At 34.4% G+C, this 19,279-nt stretch overlaps 1 protein-coding gene and 1 long non-coding RNA gene across 5 annotated transcripts in view; one reads left to right on the top strand and one right to left on the bottom strand.

Annotated features, from left to right (window-relative positions):
* LOC117106257 overlaps positions 1–2,814 on the bottom strand; it is a 5,463-nt gene extending 2,649 nt beyond the window's left edge. The window contains exon 1 of the long non-coding RNA XR_004445033.1: positions 2,733–2,814. This is a non-coding gene — a long non-coding RNA (uncharacterized LOC117106257). The remainder of the gene's footprint in view (positions 1–2,732) is intronic.
* LOC117106255 (breast cancer anti-estrogen resistance protein 3-like) overlaps positions 1–19,279 on the top strand; it is a 35,986-nt gene that overhangs the window by 3,599 nt on the left and 13,108 nt on the right. Inside the window, exons 2-5 of one of the 4 annotated variants that reach the window (XM_033247611.1) lie at positions 3,449–3,793; positions 10,984–11,081; positions 12,692–12,812; positions 17,832–17,918. In XM_033247611.1, coding sequence (XP_033103502.1) covers positions 3,449–3,793; positions 10,984–11,081; positions 12,692–12,812; positions 17,832–17,918 — 651 coding nt within the window. Of the gene's footprint in view, positions 1–3,448; positions 3,794–6,079; positions 6,209–10,983; positions 11,082–12,691; positions 12,813–17,831; positions 17,919–19,279 lie in introns of those variants that run through there. The other 3 variants (XM_033247614.1, XM_033247613.1, XM_033247612.1) reach the window with 3 other exon arrangements.

Below are 19,279 nucleotides of genomic sequence, written 5' to 3'. Positions count from 1 at the left end.
GGTGTACTGGTCCATTAAGTCCCCTGTTGTTAAATGGATATGCCACGTAGGACAGTGATTAAGTTCACTTATTGGCATATCCTTGGCCCTCGTGCCTAAAGAAATGAAATGAAATGAAATGAAATGAAAATGAAATCAACCATGTAGGTGGTGCATCCATAACAAAGAAAGTTAACAAAAAGGCCTAAAAAAGTTACCATAGGTCAATCACATTAAAAATACGGTACAAACCAAAACTTAATGGATCCAAGTGCAAAACATTTATTACTATTTTTCTCATAATAAAAGTTTAATTCTGATAATTACCATATTAATAACATTGCTTTTAGAGAGGGTCTTTGAACACAAGAATCTTGTACTAACAGTACTTTAGTTCCAGATCTAAAATGGTCTCCACATGTTGAAACTACTACGTCCAAAGCCAACTGTTGCCTGGGTATGATGAAACGCTTCACGGGTAGAACTGAAGCTTCTCCGAATATTTGCTGTTCCCGCTTGGAACTCAAACTCAATATGGGCCTTGCAGTCCCTCAGGAAATTGTTTTCAAGTATTAAAACTAACCTTTGTATAATAATTATCCGCTGGTGTACTATGCGCAGCTCTACTAATTGCTTATTAATTTAGTACCTGCAGCATATGAATACTTACTTAGAGATGTCTCCTGAAATTAGAGGTTGCCTTGGTAGATCCAGACACAGATAAACCACAATGTATACAGCATGGTATACAGGTAGTGCGACAAGGTTTTGCTTACCCTAGGGTCTATGAAATGGTTGTACACTGATGCCCCGTTTCGTAACATTCTAAGACAAAGGCTTTACACTGATCTGTTTCTGTACATTCACTCAGTAGAGATAGTGAAATGACCTTCATTTTGTTTAGCAGATATGCTAAATAGTTTGAGCTGACATCTGAAATGCCAATAACTGTATTAGAATTCACAATTTCAATTCCCTGATTTGTTGAGTGATAACTGGAATTAAAATTCTAAAATTGAAATGTAATTGGAATTCCAAGGTTAAAATTTTAAATTGCCATCCAGAATAACAACATTTTTGGAATTTTGAATATCAAGGATAATTAGGTTTGATATTGAAATTCTTTTGTTTTATGTAAGGCTGTTGACTAGTGAATGTGCGGTATGGATCTGTGGTGCAGTGTTTGTTACAGGTGATTGCCTTGTTCTTATACCGTACTGCATTTTAATGTTTATAATATTTTTTTTTTTTTTTTTTTTAAATTATGTATATTGAATTGCGATATTGTATTTTTGTTGTCATGAGGAGAGCCCCTCGACAGTAGATCTTCTACTTTTGGGCAATCCTGCCACATGGCAACAATTCTATTTTTGAAATTTTATATTTGTATATTTATATTTATATCTGGCGAAATAAATGAAATGAAATAATGGATCCAAGTGCAAAACATTTATTACTATTTTTCTCATAATAAAAGTTTAATTCTGATAATTACCATATTAATAACACATGCTTTAGAGAGGGTCTTTGAACACAAGAATCTTGTACTAACAGTACTTTAGTTCCAGATCTAAAATGGTCTCCACATGTTGAAACTACTACGTCCAAAGCCAACTGTTGCCTGGGTATGATGAAACGCTTCACGGGTAGAACTGAAGCTTCTCCGAATATTTGCTGTTCCCGCTTGGAACTCAAACTCAATATGGGCCTTGCAGTCCCTCAGGAAATTGTTTTCAAGTATTAAAACTAACCTTTGTATAATAATTATCTGCTAGTGACTGCGCAGCTCTACTAATTGCTTATTAATTTAGTACCTGCAGCATATGAATACTTACTTGGAGATGTCTCCTGAAATTAGAGGTTGCCTTGGTAGATCCAGACACAGATAAACCACAATGTATACAGCATGGTATACAGGTAGTGCGACAAGGTTTTGCTTACCCTAGGGTCTATGAAATGGTTGTACACTGATGCCCCGTTTCGTAACATTCTAAGACAAAGGCTTTACACTGATCTGTTTCTGTACATTCACTCAGTAGAGATAGTGAAATGACCTTCATTTTGTTTAGCAGATATGCTAAATAGTTTGAGCTGACATCTGAAATGCCAATAACTGTATTAGAATTCACAATTTCAATTCCCTGATTTGTTGAGTGATAACTGGAATTAAAATTCTAAAATTGAAATGTAATTGGAATTCCAAGGTTAAAATTTTAAATTGCCATCCAGAATAACAACATTTTTGGAATTTTGAATATCAAGGATAATTAGGTTTGATATTGAAATTCTTTTGTTTTATGTAAGGCTGTTGACTAGTGAATGTGCGGTATATGATCTGTGGTGCAGTGTTTGTTACAGGTGATTGCCTTGCAATTCCAAGGTCATGTTTTAATTCCTAAATAATGCACTTCTGTTCAAAACAACTCTTCTCAAACAATGGCTTATTTACATTCTGTATTACTGACAGAAATATAAATAGGATTTTAAATGAAATTGTGAAAATGCCAATTGAATTGAAATCAATTTAATAATTCTGCTTTTGTTTAAAAGTATTTCAAAAATTATAGGCCTATATTTTTGTATTTATAATCTATATATTATTAAAAAGTTAATATATTATTTTATTTGCCAATATTTTGAATGTATATATTTTAGTAAGTTGAAAATACATACTTAAAAAAGTGTTAATAATTGTTAGTAATTTAATTAGGAACAAAACCTATTGTTTTAAATTGAAGAACAATAGTACTTACTGAAATCATATTAATAATTGCATAAATCTAGCACACTGCAATTTATTTCACTCTTCGTACTGTATCTTGTTGAATGACAGCATTGGTATTCGCTGAGACAATATTTCCGAGCAAAGGCAGAGTACAGGATACATGTATTATCAATTGACCAATCACAGGCGTTCTTGATTCAGCTTCCATCATGTGTACACAAATTTCATTGCATTATCTCACAGTCTAATTATTCACTTAACTTCACAAAAAATATGGATTAGCTTTTAATATTTCTAGAACAAGATAATACTCAGGACACACTTTGAGATTGTAGTGCATATTTATAAGGATTTCCACTTTTTTTTTTGGAGTGCTTGCTGTTTGTATTTTGTATATTTCTATAGTTTGTGTATTCTCTCCTTCCCCACTGAGTTTTTTATTTTGCTTTGGGTAAGATGTGTGGTAGACGAGGCATTATCCTTGACCAATGTTGCTTGCTCTATATTGTGAATCACAGCATAAAGCAGAAATTGTAACAGATTGTTGATTCTGTGTTTCATGGTTCTTGCACTTCGCAACTTTTTTCTATTCATGCTTGCTGTTGGATTTGCAGATCCTTGTGTTGATATAAAATGCAACAAATTGGATAGCATTCAAGTCAAGTTTCACTTTTTATTTTCCTTTATCGATCATAAGAAATCTGCCCAAGAATAAATGTATATGACATTTGCGTGTTTCTCTAGATAGCATGGAACGGAGAGATTTTAATGATCAAAAGAACACACAGGTTGACAAGGAATCCAAGAAAGTACGCAAGCGATGGTCTTTGATACCAAACAAACTTGGAAGGTCAAAATCGTTCAGGAAAGAGGGCAGTAAAAATGGCAGCGCCAAAGTGGAATATGATGTCGCTCTTCGTCGTGGAGCGTCTGAACACAGAGGAAGAACTAAGAACAAACAGAAACAAATTATATCAATCAGCAGTCCCACGGTTGAGCTTTCAACAATTGATATTACTGATGAAAATTCTATATATTCTTCAGTGAATAGAAAACCTGATGTGCAGTTGGCAGCCTTGGAGTTATTTAGTGAGTTCAAATACAATGGGTTTTTGTTTTAAAAAATAAATATGAAGCATAAATTTAATACTTGCAGTACACCACATAGATAGTTCTGAAAAGAACTGTTGTTTGTTGAGAATGTCTTGACGTTTCAATTGGGTTGCTTTGAGTCGTTTTCAGGAGAATAATATCTGAAACGTTGAAATATTCTCAACAAACAAAAGTTTTTTCAGGACTATCTACGTCGTGTACTGCAAACATTAATTTATTATTACTTTGCCATGCAAACTTCAAACAGTAAATATTAAGCCTGATGATATTACTACTCTTTAATGCTTTTTAAAATAATTATGATTATAAAAAGGATTATAAACCAAATTATTCCAGTTTTTACCATCGTCAGGGACGTTTGCGCGCTGCCTGGTTGGTTGATTTTTAAAATATTAGTAGTAGTGTTTTCTACAGTACTACAAAGCTATTAAGAAGACAGAGCCTTTGTGATTTTGCTAATTTTTACATTTAATCAGTAAATTTACAGGGTTCGTACGGTCCAATAGAAAGTCCTTGAATTTGAAAAGCCCTTGGAATATTCTTGACAGTTGATGTTCGTACTTGAAAATCCATGAAAACAGATTTTCTAATTTTATATTTTTAGAATTGACTTTGTATTAATGATGTATAAACTGGTTCTATTCAGAGATTCCACTGTAATTATAAATGTTTTGAGAATATCTTGCAATGTACTGCATGTACATTAATATGAACAGTAAATGTGTTTGAATTTTGTTGAGTGGAGTATTAAAAATTATTACAGTTCTGGGATAGCCAGCTAATGTATAGAGATAATTTGTTATCGTCCTAAATTTGATACAGCTAGCAAGTAGGCCAAGAGATGATGCAACCGACGTTTTCTAGGTCAGTGCTTCTTAGACTTTGTGCGGTACGTCGTGAGAACGACTTGTTGTCGTGCTTGGTGGTACCGCATTACAATCATGTTTATTTAGCCAGCAGTGTTTTTTATGGAATAAAATGTCCTTTATCGAATCTATGTCCTTGGAAAGTCCTTGAAAAGTGAATTTACACTGGGTGCCACCATAATTCCTATCATAGACCTACAATTTAATTACAATTATAGAAATCATACCTTACCTGTAGGTACTGTATTTAAATACACCTCCACTGGTAAAGATGTTAATAAATATTAGAGAAAAACGTATGTCTCCGTCAGGATTTGAACCCAAGACCTTCCAATTACCGTTCGGATACTCTACCAACTCAGCTGCAGTACCAACTTGTGATTTATATTATTCATTACATATTATGCAATATCTTGATAAAAGAACATGTCCTGATATGAAAACCCAAAGCAATGGCGTATGCCTATGTTCTCTCATGAGGCGGTCCACAGGGCCTCCAAGCCATATGGGCCCGAATGGCCCACTACCCAAAAGGGCTTTGTTGATAGATAACAGCATAATGTGTCTCTGATATCGACACACTGTATATTATGTCCAGTGGTGGATAATTTTAGTCGGCCCAGGACCCCCAAAATTCATCAAAATTTTTAAAAATGTAGGTAAAGAAAATTATATTCATGTGTGTGAGTGTATTTATTTAAATAAAGAGAGATTTAGTTTAAGAGAGGATTTTTTTTTAAAAAGAGAAAAGCTTTTTTTTGGAGTAAAATGTACAGTATTCAAAAAACCCCAAACCCCATGTACAGTACAGTAGTTCACATAAATGAAACTACTGTATAACATAATCGTAAAAATTTGATGAAGTACAATTTAATAGGCCTAGACTTGTGTGCAGTAATTAAGATAATTAATAAGTGGGGATTTTGTGCAATGGTAGTTTGTATAAATTTGTCCAATTAGAATTATTACCGTATTTATGAATATTAATTATCATTGTCACAACTGAAACAAGGATAAATTGCTAGTGGGTTATACTATTACTCTTGTATTACTAGTAATCTGATTATTAATCAATTAAAAGGGAAATTAGATGTGCTGACTTTAGCTTAAACTTCCTACTGTTTAAACATTGCATCAATCATGGATCATTACAGTATCTGAGCTCAATAAAACTGCAGCCTATTTTCTGTTCTTTCTAGATCATTTATCAGGTAGTATATTGATAACATTCCGGAGAGTTGATGGGCTTATCAAGCGTTTAGGTGTAGTACCTGTGTTAATAACCGTCTGAGTACCAATGCAATTCATGTACTACTGTTTGCTTTTGACATAATGATCAAAGTCCTTTACGTAGTTATCAGACATGGTGTTTCATTTCCACTCTTTTCATATTCGGCGAGAGGTTATTAACTGTTGACTTTTACCCAGTAAATTAGTGATCCATATCGGTTGTTTTTGAAGCGTCTGAGCACCTTATTCTACTCTTTTGGATTTATTTTTATTTAACAGGAACGTGAAAATACAGGTATGTTTCTATTAGAGGCCTGTAAAATAAAAAAATGAATTAAATGGTGGAAGTGTGGATATTCATAAAAAATATTGTAGTCAGTAAATACTCTGGACGCCTGTTATAGCGCAAGTTCCCACATAGGCCATCGTCAGAGAACATGGTGTTTGCTTGCTATATTAGCACAAATTGGTATATTTGTATAGGATATTGCACGTAGAGTAGAGCAAAATCAGCTGGATTTTATGGCAACCTGCGAAATCCGGTTGATGTTGTAGTTTTCATTGGATCAACCTCAAATTTTCTAATTTTGTTTCTGGAATACCGTATACATTTGATTTGACATTTCCTCTAGCAATTATTATATAAAAATTATCAAGAATTTCAATTCAAGGAATTTACCTATTTGTTTGTTAAGGAAATTTGGGAAAAACATCTATTCATTTGCCCAAAGCCAAATTGGATTATAGTTTTCCATAAAATTACAAGACATTTGAAGTTTTCGTGTTTTGCTAATTGTATTTCTTTCACATTAATAGATATATTTATGTCTGTTTCCTTTCTGTCACATAAATTGAATGATGTTTAATGATGATTTATGACAGTAGTTTTCTTCACATGTTGAAGTGTTTTATCATTATCTGACTTTTAAATAAAATAATTTTTGACCCATTTTTGCTAACTTCTAAAAGAAATGTAGGCCTAAATACCATAAGAACATGTGATGGAACCAAAAAAAGTGTTAAAACTTTGAAATATTTGACTCCTCAGTTAAATAATATTTCACAGTAATATACAGAAGCATGGGCAAAAATGATCAGGTGAATTGCAAGAAATATTTTTTACAGTCAGATTTAAATACCTGATAGAGTTTAAATTGGTGTAATTTGGTAGTTTCTTCCAGACGTCAAGGCCATATTAAAAAATTATTTTTTCCTAAAAGTAAGTCTATTAAAAGGAAGATTATAATGGTCTCTTTGCCTAGTAATGAATCACATTGTTTTTACAGAAAGGGTCAGATAACCCAGTGGGGACGTCACCCTTTCCTTTGTGAAACATAAAAATACATTCATTTTAATTATATGAAAGTTCAAACCTAAGAATATCATGTTCCATAAAATGTGTGTGCATGACGTGCAAAGCCTGAGAGAGACCTAATTGCTCTCTTCTGGATGATAACAACTTTATTAATTAGATAGTCATGAGTATTACTCCAGGCAAGTATATATAGTAATATAAATAATCTGATGAAATTAAGCTAGTGTAGATAAAGTTTAATGATGTTTTAACAGGAAAAGATTTGCTTAACTTAAGATATACTGTAAATGATCATTTTTTTGTTTCTTTAGACACTGTCTCAATTTTAAGGCCTGGTTCACACTGCAGCGTTCTGATCCTGATCGGCTGCTGTCAATTTAACAGATAGGGATAAGCCAATCATCGGCCTATGTCCCCGCCGATAGAAAAAACTCTCGAAAGTGTTCCAGTGGTCGAATCTCCAGAATAATGTTAAAATTTATATTTCATCGATTTTAGAGTCTACTAATATGCAGAAAATATATATACATTTTTTCTCCCCGACAATTGTGTTTTTTTTTCTCCAACGGGGATGGGTTGGCAGCTCGCCCCAATGGTGCCACCCCTGGGCTGAGGTGGTGTGGACTGTCACGCACCCCTTACCACCAAATACTTCATCAACCCCGGAAGTATGGTCCTAAAGATTTTGGACTGTTTGTAATGGTTAGCAACAATTGTGTGTGAACATTGCCTAAATACACTGCTAGGTCAGTGACTTTAATGGCCTTCTTCTTTGCTATGCAATGCCTTGGAAGTGATATGTAGGCCTACTGTATACTGTAGGAAAACCGAAAGTAGCATTAGTTGTTGGAGTGAAGAACATTACTATTACAGTACATGGTCTTTCGTTCGTACATACCTGTAACACCTTTAATTACTGTATCATTTTATTCCCTACAGCCGATAGTGGGGGAAGGCAGGCCTATGCCCGGGGGAAAACAATAAAAATAATTTTATAAAGCAAGTATCTGTGTCATCGGTTGTATATACAGGTAGTAACGGCTATTACAGTAGTTCAATTAACTAAGAATTTAAATGCATTTAGGTTTGACTATACCTGTAATAATTTTGAAATTAGGAAAAACAGGAATCGCTCTCCATGCAGATAATATTAAATGCAATATGGGACTTAATACATTAAAGTGAATAAATCATAAAGTAGAAATCAAGTGTTTTTGCATTTTCGGAAACTTGGCTGGATCAAAATGTAACTGACCAGCTGTATGTCACACCCCAGACTTCAGTCTATACAGACAGGATCGCGATCTAAATGTAGTGAGGAAATCCCGCGGGGGCGGAGTATGTCTACTTATATACCAGAATTGGTATAAGGGATGTTAAGATTCTATCAGCCACCTGCACCCCGATGCTGGAGTCGCTTACGATCGTTGTCGCCCCTTACGATCCCTTGTCGCCCCTTATCTACATGATACCGGGATATAGATGTCAGTTCAAGCGAGAGGCTGTTAAATCACGTGTGACCAGCAAATGGACAACAGATAATATAATGACTGGGATATTTTTAAGGACTCGGACATTAACACGTACGGAATCTGTTGCCTGTTATTTAAAAGTTTGTCAAGGTTTGTGTATAGATAAGTTTGTAGTTAAAAACTTATCTTATACACATAGATCATAATCAAAAACCCTGGTTTAATAAGTCTGTTAAGACCTTGATACGGAATAGAGACATGGCTATTAGATCAAAAGATAAAAAAATGTTCAAAAAAGCAAAATACGAGTTAAAGAAGGGGATAAAGAAAGCCAAAATTGAGTATGAAAATACATGTGAGGAAGATATATGTTCAGGTGATACTAAGGAATTAGAAAGGGGTTAAATAAAATAACTAACTATAAACGGAAGTCTAATGTTAATCATTCAAAAGATAATCTACCCCAGCAATTAAATGATTTTTTCAGTCGTTTTGACACTCCTCTCCCTAATGATGTTGAAAATAGTGATTCTTCCGCCGATGACAATCGTTATGATAAGGATTGTTCTTTACTTATTCCTGAAGAGGAAATGTGTTGGGAATTCCGAAGATGCAAGTCAACAAAATCTGCAGGTCCAGATGGTATTAGTCCATCTCTAGTTAAACACTGTTGCCGTGAGATCTCGCACATCTTCAGATATATATTCAATTGTTCCCATCTTTTATTCCGCATTGTTTTAAAGATTCAGTAATAATTCCAATACCAAAACATTCCCCAATAGTAACGATTACCCACCCATTGCTTTAACCTCTGTCATAATGAAGTGTTTTGAGTGTCCGGTAAATCTGGACCCATATCAGTTTGCATATCTAGATCAAATCCTTCTACTGATGATGCCGTATCAATTACTCTGCATAAGGTCTTAGCATCTGGATTGTGATAAAAGATGTGCAAGAATTTTATATTGATTTTAGCTCTGATTTAACACGATTATACCGCACAAGTTGTATGCAAAGATGACTGAAATAGGTTTTGATGTATCTATTTGTAACTGGGTTCGTAATTTCCTATACAGATCGACCTCAGTTTACCAGAGTGGGTACCCTCACCTCTGATAAACGAATAGTTAATACTGGTGTACTCCAGGGGTGCGTCCTTTCACCCTTTTCACTTTGTTTACATATGATTGTGTATAACAACGTTCCATAACTGCCACATAGCAAAGTTCGCTGATGACACCACCATTGTAGGACTTATCCAAGATAATGATGAGTCATATTATCGAAAGCAAGTTCAAGACATTGTCGACTTGAATGTATCTAAAACTAAGGAAATGGTTGTAGACTTCCGGAAAGCTATAAATCCAAAATACCCTATATTTATTAATGATGTCCCAGTCGACTTTGTTGAGAAATTGAAATTCCTTGGTATTTATATATCCAATGATACGAAGTGCCATTGTAACGTGCAGACAATTGTGAAAAGGGCACAGAAAATAATGTTTTTTGCATAGGCTTAAATAATTTAAAATGCATCTGACTAAAATGATACAGAATAAATTGTTTACTTTTTGCGCTCTGTTTCTTTGTTTGCGTTTGTTCTACTTTTTGGCCTGTGTTCTACCAACAGCGCAAAACAAATTTCTATGTTCTCAACAATGACAATAAAATATGATTTAGAGAAAAGTGAACAGACAAATTCATGATAGGCATTCGTAATTGTTGTAAGTTGTTCTTTACACTCACTATGAAAAGTGAGGTTTTCACTATAGAAGATGGTGAATAGTGTGGAGAACTGTGGGGCCTCCCAGTTTGAAATGTGGGCCCTTGTCCTCCACTGATCGATGTCCATTAGGTCATGGAAATTCATTTTTTCCCCTTGAACTTCCTTTGATTATAAAAGAAAATAATGGAATCACCCATTCATGGCGTGGGTATTGCTCTGTTTCCAGGCAAAGGGTGGAGGTATGGACTCCTTGGAGTGATTGGTCTTTATGTCTAATCGTTTGAATTGGGCATAGCATCAACTACATGAAATGGCTGACCTATGAGCCTTTTCCCTCCCACCAGAGACTTTGTCCGTGTACCCCGCTAAGTGCCTCCCCTCACCCCAAGATTCCTGCTTTTGGGGCACCAATAGCTACGCTACCCCAGGGTCCAGGACTGCAGTCGACATTGTTTTTATTGCACAGGAAAAAAAGAGTATGTTTCGTAGTTTTAAGTCTTTGTTTTCTATTGGTTGTTTAATTAACGTCTTTAACATGAAAATTCTTTTGTACACAGATGATATGATGACCCAGGGTGTTGCAGTTGATGTCTGGTTGAGAACGTTGGAACTTGAGGAATATGTCAGCCTCTTCAAGCCTAATACAACCGTTGATGTAAGTTCTCTATCTACATAATATAATAAAGAAAAAGTAATTGGTAGTTATTAGCTTGAGAGAACTACTTTGTAGTTTTAGTGACAACTTAACCAATCAACGATCACTTATGCACAACGTTCAGGCGAAATCATAGACAAAAGAGTTTCCCCCTAAGAGCCGAATAAAGGCTGTCTCTTATACACATCTAGATGTGTATAAGAGACAGTATATATATATATATACACACCATAAAAAATGGGTGTGGCCGAGTTGAATTTTTGTCTGAATGGTTTCAGTCAGGGTTGTCTGTTAGGCCAAGTTGTCATAGAAGTACGGTATTCACAAAACCAATCCCATTTTAATTGACTTGTGTCTTGCTCTCTAGATGATTCAGTTGTCTTCAGTAGTACAGTACATACTGCACTTGGATAACGTTGTATCCATAGGCTTAGCCAGCGAGCCGTCCGGCTGTCTTTTGGACGGCCTACAAATATTTAGGACTGCCACTTTTTACCGAGATGGCTTGAACGGCTTGGCCTAATCAGCTTGGCCTAGCCTAACAATGGGCCTGGTCTACCCTTTAGCAAATTCTTTATATTCTTCAAATCTATCGAATGTTACATTAAACTAAAGCTAAATCAAACTTACTTTTGATAAAAACAACATTTATTGATTGAATATACGTAAATTGTGAGATAAATTTTATCTTTTTTTGTTTAAACTTACAGTAGTATTTTTTTTAATCATCCAAACATTTGTCAAAAAGCAGGACAATTTAGGGATTTGGCAGGACACAAGTTAAAAAAGGAGGACTATCTCACCAAGAAGATGGAACTTATTATATTGTCACAGTATTGTAGGCCTATTACAGGCAGTATAAACAAAAAATTCATAGTCATAAATATAATACATGCCCTGATATTAAAAATAAAATATAAAAGCCTCGTTTAAAATTTCAACTTGGCCTAATTTTGGATTATTTTGTTATCTAATTTCTTATTTTAGATGATTTCAGCCAAAATATGCTTTTAAAATGTGTTATAAAAATGAAAGACTAACTACTGTATATTCAATCACTCTGGTGGTGTTCATATCATCTACAGACAACAATGCTCTCAGACTTTACACACCTGATAACCATCTACGTATTATGCTACAATTGACTTTCTGTTATGATTACAATATAATGTAAACAGTGGCTTATCAAAAGATTGGTACTGCCAGGGTGTCAACCAAAATTGTTGGCCCATTTAATATTCACATAGCTTTTTAAGTGAGAGAAATCTGTATATTGCAGGTGCACTGCACTGCACTGCAATGTCATTCAGCATATTATTGAACTATGTAAACACTGGGAATACTAACTTACCGGTAGCATTTTTTTGTTGGTTATTTTTAAGGTTATTTGCCTTGTATGTTTTTTAAAGGATTTTTATGCAGAAACCATCACCAAATAGTTAAAAATTGTTATTTTAACATTGAAAATGAGGAAAATAACAACATAGTATGATATATAGACATTTGTGATGAGTGACTGGTTTGGATATGTAGATATTAGAGTGTCTTCAATTATATGTTCAATAATGAATTAAAATAGCTAATATTGGTATAATATGTTTGTAATTCAGAGTTTGTTACACCTGACTGAGAAGGATCTGTTGGATCTTGGTGTGAAAAGTCCTGTCCATCGTGCTCGGATTGCATCTAATCTTGTCCTCATTCGGCAGAAGTGCGCCAGATACAACACTGGTAAGTTCATTAAATGTACTGGTAGGCCAAACGAATTTCATGGATTGTTTTTATTTTATTTAATTTCTAGTTTAATTAATAAAAACCAAGGACTTTTACAGTTAAAATGTACTTGTAAAAATAATATGAATAATATTCTTACCCAGCCAGCAATGGGAGATTCAGTAGCTATAGTGTCTTCGTATATACTTGGCCAAGTTTAAAGATAATAAATCCAAGCATTGCCTTGTTTGTTTGGTTTGTTCGGTTTTTAGATTTCATTTTTTTAACTGAACATAACATTTCATAATCCATTGATTTAATGCTTTTAATAAAATGTGAACAGTGACATACCTAATATAACAAACATTACCATACATAAGCACATCATGACTATATAATTATGGACACAAGTAAATTTGAAAATCTGGACAAAGCTTTAGGAACAATAAACCAAATACACCTTGATAGAATTAAGTATGCTCGCGAAATGGCCGCCTTTGGCGGCCTTTCGTGAGGCTGTGAGGTATGGGGCGGGTCCAGATATTTACAGGAGGGGGTGCAGAAAGAGGGGAACTCCAGTGTAAATAACATAGCTTTTAATGACTTGAGGAACGATCTTTTGCCTTTAACCATCCCACCTTAAAAACTTAAAACTTGAAACTTAAAAGCCAACAATAGTATTATTATTAGCCTGAAAATTATTCTCATAAATGACACCCCTGGCCACCACCCCTAAATAATAAATAAACCTGCGGACTATTTACCTAACATCCATACACTTTTTTAAAGCTAAAAAGCACTGAAATATGTTAAGGATGATGGGGGGAGGGGTTCCGGACATCAATGACCATCACCTCCAGGCCCGTAGCGTGACTTAATTTGTGGGAGGTTCGTTTCAGTGAAAAGTGGACCCTTTGGCATGTATGACCTCCAATACTCTGGAGAACATTGTAAATATGTCTACGAATATCAATTTTTCGTTTTTAAATGTGGACCTTCTCCAGTTTTTGGGCGGTTCGTTGTAACCCCTTTAAACCCCCCCATGGTACGGGCCTGACCCCCTTTGCATCTGCCCAGGAGTATCATTAAATAATCATTCTTCGAAACCCAGCAGCCAAATACTGTAAGTATTGCCATATAACAGAATATTCTAAAGCATAATATTGGATACTGCTACGTCTTTAACTATATTTTTTGAAAGACCTTTGCAAATGAAAGTCAGATTACATTTTAAATAAAGAAAAACATGAACCAATAATAATTTTGTTTATTATTAAAAAAGTAATATAGGCCTACTGATATAGAAATGGTAAAAATGGATTAAACAATACATGCTAAAATGTTGTGATAGATGTAGACATTCCTTATTCGTCACATACTGACTTATTTTAGTGACTAACATGGTCACTTTATTAAATATTTGATTCCTTTATATTTAGTGACAATATACGCATTTGTATCAGCCGCACTCACTGAAGTAGTACGTTCCAGTCATGTACTACATACGGAATACTCTGCTGCATTTTCCACTGTACTGTACTTAACATAATTTGAATATTATGAATTCTCACATGTGTTTTTGAGTCATTCTGGCTCAAATCAGCCAGAAATTTAAAGTTACAATGTGACTTCCCTTGGATTTTCCTTTAAAAAAATTCTAAAAATACTATGTCAATTATGAAAGAATCCAAAATTTCAGCTCCAATTTCCAAGTTGGTTTTTAAGTTATGACCTTTTGAAATTTAGGTACAATGCCCCCTTTCTCGGTAATGGCTCCTTTAACTTTGTACAGTTTTTACAAAGCTATATCTCCTGGAATAATGAAGATAAAAAGTTGAAAATTTCTACATAGACTGAAAATGGCCCACTTAATATTAATTATGAAATTTATACCAGTACACAAATACACATCATCCTTTCGTAGAAAGTTCAAACTTCGTTCTTAACCCCTTCGGTGTGAACTGATTTTTTTCAAAAATAGACAGATTTTAATGTATTCTGGATATCAGGTCAAAGTTAAGTCAAAAATATTGTAATTGTACTGACTCATATGTGATTTGAACTTAGAGCTGATATTCAAATTTAAATTATATTTTCAGATGAGCATAATTATATCTTAGTTAACAGCTTGCTACAGTATGTTGTTATTGTGTTCATTCGCCAGGCAACAGTGTTATGGTCTGAGGCACCAAGTGGTTTAACATTGAAACAGCATTGTGTTTCCATAGCACTTCTGAAGATTGTATTGCCTCTTGTTGGCTTGTCATCATACTGATTGTAGTCTAGCTTTCAGAGAACAGTGATTTAACCTTTTGAGGTCACAGCCCTTAACGAATACGAACCAATTTACTGTCCGGGATGCAGGAGCATGCTTTACTACTAGGCAAATTTCCAGCTTATTTTTTTTAGTAATGTTGCCCTCTTCTGATTCTATGACGCAAGGGAAATTCCTAATATTATCTAGATGTGAATAAAGAAGCCTTGCAAAATATAGCAGTATCACGAGTGGGTCACGTGACGAGATTAAAGGCAGTTGCATCGCATAGTAGGCTACGATTTTTTTCTTGGGTTACTCCATTTTTCTGTGGGGAATTGATAACACGACCATTTGGTGTAAATCCTCAATTAACACAAAAATGTCTCATATTAAATACCATTTAAAGGAACACATGCTTGAGTTATTTTCCTGTGAATTTGGTTTACAATAATATTAATTAATCATGATTATTGTCAGCATTATCAAAACCAGCTACCAGAAATATAAAAACCTAGGCTAGGCCTATGTTTTTATATTACTCCGAAATATAATGAAAAGGAATAAAATTAAAATTGAAAGTAAAAGACAATTTTCAAGAGTTTTTGTTAATTACATCATTTTAGTATAATTTGAACAAGATTTTCAATTCCTGGGACAAATACATTCGATTCAAACTAGATAAGTACAGGTCTCCCTCCAATTAAAGACCCTTCCTATGTAAGACCACCTCCAATTAAGGACCACTTTTCTGTGGTCCTGTTTGAATTCCTATCTTTTACCATTAGCTGTTCCCTCCAATTATTCCTAATAATCTATTAATCCCTCTAGATACCAAAGACCATGGTTTTCAATGAGCGATTTGCTAGACCCAGCCTAGAGTCTGACTTAAGTTAGTGCTTCTAAGGCCCAATAAAAAAAAAAAATAGTTAATGCATACATTGTTTATCAAAATCATTATACACCTGTTAAATCCAATTTAAAAAAAATAAAAAAATAATAATCTTGTTAATAATGCAGTTCTAAAATTAATCTTATGACCACAACTTTTAAGTTGTAACTTCAGGAAAAATAATAATGCATTTTTATTGTACCGCCACCAGCTGGGAAAGTAATTAAATATGCATATATGTAAATGTCTTTTGTGATTGGTTGATTGCCAACATTTCAATGCTTAGTGGTTTAGACGGTCAGATATAATGCATAACTCTCATAATAATTTCATATTTCGAAAAAAATATATATGATCACGTTCCATGATAGATTACATCCACAGGGTGCCCCTAAGCCAAAATTTCAAAATTGCGTTTTTTCCAAATCACGACAGACTGAGTAGATTAGGCCTACTGGTTAAAATGAAAAAATTTAAGATTTTATTTTTATATCACAGAAAATCACAAATTAATATTTAGTACATTCTCGACTGTCTTGGAAATGTGGACCTCATCAAATTTGGTTGGGTGCGTTATACACACTCTTCGTAACAACCCCCTACTGGATATACGGGCCTGGAAACTTTACATTTTACCTGCCAATTAATACAGTATTATACGCTTATTAGATATCTTCTCAATTTCTCAGTATTTTTGTTTTTTATTATTTTTCCACTTCCAATGCTGTATGATTTGAAGTTTACATCCATTCACGTTGTTGCTCTTCTTCAGATTTTGTGTTCACTTTCAGTCTCTCTGTGCTCGGTGATTATTTTTGACTTTCATTTTAGATGTACTGTATCTAAGTGTGTTCTTAAGTTTTAAGCTCTAGGTCTAGGTTTTTTTTTTGTTTTTTTTGTTTTTTCCCCATTATAATTTCTTTGTTTTTCTATTTATATTTCCTTTGTTACTTGTGTTATGTATTGAGGGTCCCTAATGATCAGCTCCGGCTGGATGGACCACCCTCGTAAAACATTGTTGAAATAAATAAACAATTAGGCTACCAACTCCCTTAAAGACTTGTTTTTTTTTTGTGAATAGCATTCTTTAAAATAATGAAATAATAATTCATTAATCAAAAAGTAATAATAAAAAATAATATGTTTTCGCTTTGGTGTAATTTTAGAATAACAAAATATAATATAATTATATATGCCTTTCAATAAGAATCAACGCACATGTATAGCCTATCATCCCTGTGATTGATTTTGTATTAACCATTTTTTGTATTAACCATACATTATACCATAAATCATATAATAATAAAACAACTCAACAGTGTAATGTACATTATCGCGCAGCAGATTTAATTACAGTCCCTCTTCGATTAATAATTAGACAATGCAAAAAGTTTATTTTGTCTATGTATTTTTGTCTTTGGTTTAAGTACAGTAGGTGGCATTTCTGATACAAAGAGTTGGAATTTTCCAGACTACCAGGCACTGCTATCACTTTATATTGTCGAACGTTGCGAAGAGGTCTGGATCCACGCTGCCTCTAGGTGCCCGGAAATTGTACTCCCATACCTTACAATAATACAATACAACAATTATTCTTCTTGATACAATTCAAGGGGGTGCGACCACATCCTCTGCACCTCCTCTGCATCTGCCCCAGTGCACCATCAACATAATCAATGTGAATTAATACCTTAATAACAACAATATGTAAGATACAAGACAATTGAAAATAAGGTATCGCTAATACATTAACCATTTATTTGTCGATTTAATTATGGGTTTCTTTATAATTAATTTGTCAAATCATTGTTGTTTAAATGATTGTTTTTTGTTGCATAGAGGGTATAATGTTCTCAGTTTTCTTCTTATGCTGTTGCTTCTCGTTGCCTAGGGGGTATATGGTCTCGGTTTTCTTCTTATGTTAAAAGTTTTTACAACAATGAGAACCGAAGAACTGAGATTCGTAAATCATATAAAGGTATTGGAATAGAATGGTAATGGCATGAAATAATGCATTTTGATCCTGACACTTGTAGGACAGCTGTCTACAGTATGTACCATGCATATGGTGTCTTCCTCATATCAATCTCTGGCATGTAGATAGGGGTAAGCCTCTGCTTTTGGCATGCACATGGGCATAATCTTTGCTATTGGCATGTGCATGGGGTAATCGTCTGCTGTTGGCCAGTGCATCAATAGGGTCAACCTCTGTTTTAGTGTGTGCTACAGTACATATTGGCATATGGGTCAACCTCTAGTTGCTATTTACTGTACTCGCGCGAATAAGCGCCTGGGTGCTTAAAATATTTGTTGCACTTTCTGAGGGGCGCTTATTCAAACGGGGCGCTTATTTAAAGGGGGTGCTTATGAAAACAGAGTGGAAATTGTGGAGGCGCTTATGGAAATAGATGAAAATTAAAGGGTTCTTATGGGAAATTATTAAATTCAAGAGGCACTTTTTGAATGAAATAAAGATTATATAAGGACATTACGAATTGGTGGTTAGGCAGAAAAGATAATCGTCCAGAGAACATGGCTCATGACAAGAATGCGTGAATATTTACGTAACAGCAAAATAGCAGATGCAATTAGTGGTGGTGGGTAGTGGTTAGCTTGCTGGCCATCGGCCGATTGAGATTAGCAGGATGGCAGGATCATTGTATTTTTTCTTGAAAACGCAGACATGCTAAAGGTCGGAAAAAGAAAAAGAGGAGTACGGCTATGCATAGACAAATATGTAAAAAGAGTAGTTGGAAATAGTTGGAAATATACATAGGGATCGGAGCTCTCATCTGTTCAAGAGAAATATCCTCATTTTGATATTGACCTAAGGAGAATGTGTTTCCACTCTGCGCAGCTCAAATCATGCCAACAACCACAGTCCCATTATTGATTGGATTATTGACTTGCTAAAAAGAAAATCTTATGATATTATTAAAAGGGGCGCTTATGTATCCAAATTAGAAGGAGGTGCTTATTCAAACGGGGCGCTTAAGGAAATTTTTATGTTAGGAGGGGCGGTTATTCGAGAGGGGCGCTTATTCAAACGGGGTGCTTATACAGTATACACATGGGGTCAATTTACACTATTAGTGTACACATATGGTGATTAGTAGCCTGTGCTATTGGCATATCCTTGGAGGTCAACCTGTATCTCTTAATCTGTTGGTGTACACATGGAGGAAACCTGTGTCTATTGATGTACACATTTGGGTGGGGGTCAACCTTTGTCTGCTGTTGGTATGAATGTAGTCAACCTTTGCTATTGGCATACACATGGTGGTTAGCATCAGGTGCTATTGGCATATATATATATATATATATATATATATGTATATA

This window comes from Anneissia japonica, unplaced genomic scaffold, assembly GCF_011630105.1.
Source record: "Anneissia japonica isolate Jap-2015-1 unplaced genomic scaffold, ASM1163010v1 scaffold1356_len1145284_cov175, whole genome shotgun sequence".
NCBI classification, from domain to species: Eukaryota; Metazoa; Echinodermata; class Crinoidea; order Comatulida; family Comatulidae; genus Anneissia; species Anneissia japonica.
The sequence above is the reverse complement of the archived record's forward strand: the minus strand, read 5'-3'. Positions and strand labels throughout refer to the sequence as shown.